This window comes from Austrofundulus limnaeus, unplaced genomic scaffold (assembly GCF_001266775.1).
Source record: "Austrofundulus limnaeus strain Quisiro unplaced genomic scaffold, Austrofundulus_limnaeus-1.0 Scaffold437, whole genome shotgun sequence".
Classification (NCBI taxonomy): Eukaryota; Metazoa; Chordata; class Actinopteri; order Cyprinodontiformes; family Rivulidae; genus Austrofundulus; species Austrofundulus limnaeus.
In genome coordinates, this window is record NW_013952839.1 from 388,268 (window position 1) to 396,460 (window position 8,193).

At 37.4% G+C, this 8,193-nt stretch overlaps 1 protein-coding gene across 6 annotated transcripts in view; it reads left to right on the top strand.

Annotated features, from left to right (window-relative positions):
- LOC106529325 (RAB, member RAS oncogene family like 6) overlaps window positions 1–8,193 on the top strand; it is a 52,301-nt gene that overhangs the window by 18,474 nt on the left and 25,634 nt on the right. For all 6 annotated transcript variants that reach the window (XM_014024714.1, XM_014024720.1, XM_014024718.1 and 3 more), the window contains 2 exons: window positions 782–887; window positions 6,413–6,516. In XM_014024714.1, coding sequence (XP_013880168.1) covers window positions 782–887; window positions 6,413–6,516 — 210 coding nt within the window. The remainder of the gene's footprint in view (window positions 1–781; window positions 888–6,412; window positions 6,517–8,193) is intronic.

Consider the following 8,193-nt stretch of genomic DNA (forward strand, 5'->3'; position numbering starts at 1 on the left):
GAGACCTGCTTTGAGGCAGTACTCCTGTTTCTTCACTCGAGGTGACCCCTACAATCTTTATCATACGAGTCATGGCTGACATATTTGTGAAAAAATTGTTATATATCTTGAAATAGGACCTAAAAAAATACAAAATAAACTCTACAGTAGTTTCCTCCATAGACATTTTACCCCCCTGGCCTCCAGTGGAGATCGCTCCGCCTTCGAAACCACGTGACTGAAACCCAACTATTTAAAAACCAGTGATAAAGTGGGCAAGGCAGAGTTATAGAGTGACGTGATTCTAAATGTTAAAGAGTCCGATGGTACAGGGGAAGAAGCTGTATATGGCAGGATGTTCTGGTCCGAATGGACTGAAACCTTCTGCCTGAGGGGAGTGGTATGAACAGGCTGTGTGAAGGGTGAGAAGGGTCAGCTGTGATCCGACCTGCTTGCCTCACAGTCCTGGAGGTCATGGAGAGATGAGAGGCTACAGCCGATCACCTTTTCAGCAGAGCGCACAACGCGCTGCAGTCTGTGTCTGTCCCTGGCAGTAGCCCCGGCATACCACACTGTGATGGAGGAGCTGAGGATGGACTCTATGATGTCTTGTAGAATTGCACCATTAGCCTGACCGGTAGCTTAGCTTTTTTCAGCTGTCGCAGGAAGTACATCCTCTGCTGGGCCATATAGTACAGTAGTTTAAGATTTACAAAAAAAGGATTCATATTATTGTAATAGTTTTGCTCATAGACTGTCTGAAGTTAAAACTTGAGTCTCATTTTCTGCTTGTCACTTCCAGGCCAATGGGATCATCCTATATCCACTACGCTGAATCTTCTATGAAGAATGGTTTTGGTTTGAAGTATCTGCACAGGTTCTTCAACATCCCCTTCCTTCAGTTACAGGTTAGTTCTTATTCTCACTGTTTCTGTAGCAGCTGCTCTTTCTAGGACACACAACAGGATGTTTCTGTAAGCTGTTTCTGATCAGAACACGTTTGTGTCGTTTGGTTCAGTGCATGTGCCAGAAAGCTTTGTGCCAGTATCTGTGAGTGAACTGCAAAATTGGACATAATGCTGAAAATCTTACAAAATGAAGAAGGTCCTTGAACTAAAATCTTTCCTAACAGTCTTTGTATGGGCTGCTACTGCTGGCGACCACAACCCCTGGCAAAAAGTAGGGAATCACCAGTCTTGGATGAGCACTCATTCAGACATTTCATTCTGTAAAACAAACTCCGATCAAAAGCATGATACAGTAATGAGGTCATTCCAAAGTGCAACTTATTGGCTTTCAGGAACACAAAGAAATTAAGAGAAAACATTGTGGAAGTCAGTGAAACAAGTATAAGAAAATACGTGTTCAATTCGACTGAAGTCAAGATGAAAACACAATTTTTAAATAAAATGATTTGTGAAAGGAATAAAGTCATACAACACCAGAATTCTGGACCTGAGTGAGGTTTATTTGTCACCGGGCTGACAAGGAAACCACACTGACAAAAATTCAGGAAGTACATGTTTTTATACACGATTCTTCAATGCCTGAGTTCGCCCCCTACTGATCTATGGCTGAATCACAGGCATTCATACAAAAATCTCATCTACTGTTATTATAACGGTTCAGTTATGTGTTGTTTATGATTCGGACATGTAACTACTCTATTTCAACTAACACATAATAGATCAAACATTATAAAAGTGTTATAAAAAGGAAACCCTAATTCTCTAATGTTGTTTCTAACATCAGTACTAATCTATAATAACTATAAATTTCTTCACAAGCATGAGGCAAGCATGCACAAAGTTTAGAGCAAAACTGTGTTTATAACAAAAAAAACAACAACTTCTCAAAGTTCTGTTGGAACATGATCGAGTCAGACACAAGAAAATCTGACATATCAAAACAGGGGAAACAAGACAGATCATCTTAAATACAATAGTTCAAGAATAGTGGAAATTTTAAGTTCGGTTTTATTTTACAAAGGGCAGGACTGTAGTTCATTTCTGATAAAACACACGAACTTTAAGCTTAAAGGTGAAATGAAGGAAAAAGCCCCCAAAAATGTGTATTTTGTATATTTTGCATTCATATAATGTTTTATTTAAAATTGTGATTTAAATTATTCACAACTGTAATGAAAAAATATTAAAAAAATATGATTTCCCACCTGCTAAATAGAGCTACGAAGCAGAGCCCAAAATCAAAATTTTAGTTGCTAAGGTAAACACTTGTTGCTATGTAACACCAAAGACGTCAAACAATCTGACTTCTTATTATGCGCACCTATGATACTGTGCACGGTGCACAGCGCTGCGCTGCGGCTTCTGAATAAATGAAAATGATTTAACACAGTTGTTTATACTTTTAGCAGCTCTTTTTTTATCCCACAGCTGACCTGATAAAAATGGCAGATTTTCTTTTCTGGATCTCTYACAGACGGACTTCAATCTCTGAACTCGTAATCTTCTCCTTTTTTATAATTATCGCTGTCATTTCTCATGAATGAATGGACACTTCCTTGTATCTGAGGAAGGAAACACAGCCTTATATGGTGTTTTTGGGGTGGTAATTATGCTAATCTCCTCTCGCGTGCACGAGCAGCTGGACAGAACAGGTGGAATTTACGCAGCTCATTTACGCACTTTTCCTGAAGATAGAAGAGTTTGTTGAATCTGACGTGGCATGTTCTTACGAACCCTTTGTACGAACAAAAGTAAGAGAAATTTAGGATAAGAATACGAACATGTTCTTGCATGAGGCCCATTATTTCTAATTCAACTTGAATGTGGAGGTTCAGCTAACGCTTGTTAATAGCTGACGAGCCGGGACATGTCCACTTGCTGTGCTTGCTCTGGCCCTGCAGAAACAGTGAGCCGGGGTCAGGTGGGCTAAGTTTAAACAGTTTATTTAACAGGAGAACTCACTTCTAACCTGATCACACACCGGCTGACCGGTGAGGAACAGAGCCAGCCGCTGCAGACTGACTGCTTTTTTCTTCTCCTCCCTGTGCCGTGACAGCGCTGAACAACAAGCTCACAGACAGCCGCGCTTGGAGTCGACTGCAGTAATAAGAATCTACAAGCAACTTTTCCCCCTCGTTCATAAAAAAACTCAAATCTGGGACTTCTCCGGGACAGTTTTAGCTGGGGACTGTACCCGGAAATCGGGGACGTCTGGGACGTCTGGTCACCCTACTGTTTTTCCTGGAGTTGTTTCACATGAAGAGAAGCTACCTTGTTAGCTTGTTAGCCTGCTAGCCATCGGCTCTCCTGCAGCCTCACTTCGAGGAGCTCAGTGTAGCTTTCTGAGCAATGAACGAGGCAGATCTGATTATGCTCATGATTAATATAATACTCTTAATAAAAAGCAAATCACCACTTTGTTGCAGACTTTTGACTTCTGAGGCTTCTTAAAAAAGTTCCTGTTATGACCGCAGCAGAGAGTGTCCTCACATGGCTGTGTTGTTTATAATCCAGCATGGGTAATTATTGTTGGCATCCTCCTTTAGATCGAGCCTTTTGGTCACAAAACTAATGGATCTACTCAAACTGTGAAGCACTGAAAAGGCAAAGTCTTGTAACCCCGCTTTTTGAGTCTTTAAATGGCCTGAGCAGAGCTAGCATTCATTGTTTTCCAGTCTTTCCTCCACATCACATCAAGGATCTTAAAAAAAAATAAATCAAAAAGCTGGCAGCTGACCCTGCACCACGTGTGAACCCAAAATAATGTAAAAGTCTTAAAGGGATCCACGATTAGTTGTAACATTAAACTTTATTTGATAAACATATATTTTAACTAAAATAAAGACTGTAAAAATACTGTAGGCTGTTTAGTTTTTTAAAATCTTTTAAAATATATTTTAACACGGACAGAGTCATTTTATTTACACGCAAAGCATTCTGGGTAACTGATGACATCAACTATGTCATTGGTGAAAGGCTACTAGCGAGCTATATCCACCCTGAAGGTTAATCTTGGACAATATCTGATGATCGACTCTTTTAAATGAAACCGGAGAGCGTTGACAGAGAGGAGAAGGTAGAAATGACTCAGCCTGTAACTGAAAATATGGATGGAGGACAACAGAGCTGCTTCATGGAAGAACCTCAACTTAGTCTGTTAGCTTTAGCGTTAGCCCCAACGCTATATTACCTTACATTTATTAGCTCGGTGCTAGTGCGACAAACTAACAAGCTAAACTGAGGTCCTCCATCCATATTTTCAGTTGTAGGCTGAATCATTTCTACCTTCTCCTCTCTGTCCCAGGCTCTGGAATGAACTCCCATTTAATCTACGCTCCCTAACATTGTCTCTTTCAAGACACTCCTTAAAACACACTTTTTTACTCAAGCGTTTAGCTAACCATTTCACCATTACTGCAGGCCTGCCTCCATTGTGAATGCTCGACAATCTGTGTTTTATTTACTATTAACTTATGCCATATTTTTCTCTCCCGCATTCATTACGTTTTTGTGTATTATTGTATATTTTGAACTGCATTGACCTTGTGTTTGATTTACAATTTCTGAAATTAATTTCTTGAGTTGATGTTTCAATTTTTCGTTGCTTATGTGTAATTATGTTTTTCTGTTTCATTTTATTCTTTCTACCATTTTATACTGTTCATGATTGTACAGCACCTTGTGAATATATTTCTGTGAAAGGCGCTTTATAAATAAAACTTTACTTACTTACTTACTCCTGTAACTTTGATAAACATTCACTGATTATCAAAATGCGTAATAACTTTCAGTTAAGAGAACCATAAATCAAATAAGACAAAGATTCTTCTGTCCATTATCTGATTAAAAAAGAAGAGAATGTCTCTTTGAAAAGTTAAGGCGACCAGAGGTGGCCTAAATTCAGTTCTGAGTGGAACAGAGTTTTTGTCCCTTTAAAGGCCCATCAGAGGTCTTAGGTCCAAGACAGTTTCCTTGATAATTTCACTCGAGGTGACCCCTACACTTTCATTTTTTACATGACTACATGATTTGTTCATGAGAAAAACTTTTAGAGATTTTAACCACTTAAGCCCCAAAAGTGCAAATCACACTTTTTTCCCCTACCTTTTAACAACCTACGTTTTCATAGTTGAACATAGACGTGTGTGGTAGATACCACACATGTCACACATAGAAATGTCAGAATCTTAGTTAAAACTCATAGAAACCATTTCTTTGTCCACCAGACACAGATAAAACAACAAGCAGTTGAATCTATATGTGAACAAACTGCACAAAATGGTGTCTCAGCAAAACTTGGTCTCAGCTGTTCAATCTGGGACTTCTTCACACATAAACAACATGTCTGCTGAAAGCAGACACCTCACAGATTCTAAAAGTATAAGTTTCATCACAATCCAACCAGAATTCACTCAACTAGCAGCAAAAATAGACTAGCGCTTGGATTTGAAAATCATAAAACATCAGTTTTCTTACCTTCATGATTTTTTTCCTCCAAATCCTTAATCCACCAACATAAACTTGTATTTACAGATCGATATTTCCCAGTATGAGTTTCAAGCAATTTCTCCTCCAAAATCACCCCGTCTGACCCGATTACAAGAAGTTGATTGGACAAAGGTGAAAGTCATTCAGGCTGTGTCACACACCTTTGTCTCCTTATAGTGTGTGATTGGTCAGGTTGACATGAACTTGTTGTTGATAGCTTGATTCTACTGGTTCCCAGGATTGTGCAATTCGACCAATCCTAACTGAAGTTATAGTCCCGCGTAAGGCTGGCTGCTGCTCCAATCTACAAACACGTTTTACACATAAAGCGCAGTGTCATTCACCGGACTTCCAGTTGTCTACATGCTGTTTTTTAGTTTTTGCTAGTTAGCTTACTTATTTATCAAGTTTATTAGGTTTTGTAACTAAAAACCTAAAAAAATATGTACTTTTGCAGGTGGTGCCAAATTGTGCCAGTCTGTGACAAAAGAAAAAATGCCTAGATATTTCTTTTTTACTAAAACCTCTGTAACTTTGTTGTAGTTTACTTTAGCAGCACAAAGTTTTGCACAGGTAATTTCCATAAGTGGATTTATGGTTTCCAGGAGTTTTTAGCCTTATTTGAAAAGGTTATATTCTGTATAATGCAGAACATGTTCAGGCAAGGGGAATTTTTTTTCTATGTTCCATCCTTTGTATCTCTGAAACAAAGCATATGATGTGATACTTACACTCCTGATGAAATCTGCTAGTGTTAGCTTTATTTTGATATCAAGGGTATTTATTTGGTGTTTTTAAGTGCTGAGATAAACTCACTTTAATACTGATTTATGTTTTTTCTGGAGTGTTTACAAATTAAGTATTTGTCTCAAATTATTACTGTTTTTATTTATTTCATTGGAGACAACACAACTTGTAGCTGCAGTTCTTTAATTGTGTGTGTGTGTGTGCGCACGTGTGTTTGTGTGTGTGCACAGAGAGAGACTCTTCTGAGACAACTTGAGACCAACCAGCTGGACATGGATGCCACCCTGGAGGAACTCTCCGTCCAACAAGAGACTGAAGATCAGAACTATGAAATGTACGATCTTTTATTATGTCCCTGTGAGCTGCAGTATATTGTTGATGCAGGGATTAATTTCTGCTGCAAACACTTTGTAGTCATGTTAGAAATGTTCTCTCACGCACTACAGACTGTTCATCATACAGAACACTGAGACGGGATACTTGAGTTGTTTTTGACAACTCAAGTATCATGTGATAGACATCATATCAGACATGTTCTAATTAATATGACGCCTCTAAAAGACTGTTTCACAATTTTAACCCATAAAGACAAACATGGTCATCATCTGGTAAGAAATATTAGCAATATAAATCTCTCAAAAGCAACCTTTTTTCGTAGATTTGAAGCATGTTTTAGAAATTCAAAAAATTACAACAGTTGTCATACAGTTTACCTTTTTTTTTTTTGCCTAAAACTAATCTTTAACACGTTCCCTGTTAATAATTAACAGCAATGGTTTAAGAAAGAGTTCTAGGGTATAATTTATTATAGAATTAATTATTTTTTTTAAATCCTGCTATTCTGACAAGATTATACCCTGACAATAATTACTGGTACTGTAAATTTTCTTATGATAAAATAAAATTTAGGCATGCAACGAAACTATCGTTTTTCAAAATTCTACTCTTCTAGCATTAAAAAAACTAAAACAGAAATAAACATAAATGTCAGTCACAGTGGCTATTTTTAGATCAAATATAGGAAAATAATATGTGCCAATCTAGTGGTTTGTGAGATATTTTGTAACATACAGAGAACACTTACTACCGAGGTTTCAGCAAAAATCTGAAGTGTGTGTTGATGCTGCCACATTTTCAGTTCATTATAAGTAAAACTAACAGAGTTATAGTCAGTTTGAGTTGGTTAAGGTGACCATCTTCATGTGGTCTGACTCTAAACCATCAGTTATAAATGTATGTCCAATGAGTAATTTCTGCAGGTTTTGTAAATACCTGTCCCCCTGGTTCATGAAATATTCTGCTAGCAGACAAACATGCTGACATGCCCAAAAACACCAAAACTTTTGTCTTTTCAGTTGCAGGTGAAGGAAAAACTTTACATTTGTTTAATAACCAGTGGTCAGTCAGTCAGGCCAGTGGTCCAGGCCTGATATTGAGAATACTAACTGGAATGAGGGTATTTCTCTGTCAAATCCAAATCGCATTTTGTCAAATTTTTATGATAAGTTGGAGACAATACAGGAAAACTATATTTCAACTTGTAAAGTTCCAGTCCGGAAAAATAAAATTCCATGGTTGAATGCCTCTATAATACATCTCCTAAAGTTGAAAGCTTCTTCAATGAAAACTTATAGAGTATCAAAAACTTCTGAAAATCGGTCTCGTTTAAACAGTTACCGAAATAAATGTGTTGCTGAATTATGCAAAGCCAAACAACAATATTTTAAAAATCTAATTATTTCAGCCGGTAAGAATCCAGAAATATTAAGGGAAACGATTAAGTCAGTGACAGGTGAAAGTAACAATAAAACATTTAATAACAATTCACAAATCTCAGTAAAAGGACCTTGTTTCTGATCATGAAAAAATTGCTAACTTATTTAATGAATATTTTATTTCTTCAGTAAGGACATCTTTACCGGGACAAGCTAATAGTTTAAAGTTATTTAAATATCCTGACACTTCAAAGCAATTTTCATTTTCTGAAATTTCACAGAGTGATGTTTTGAAT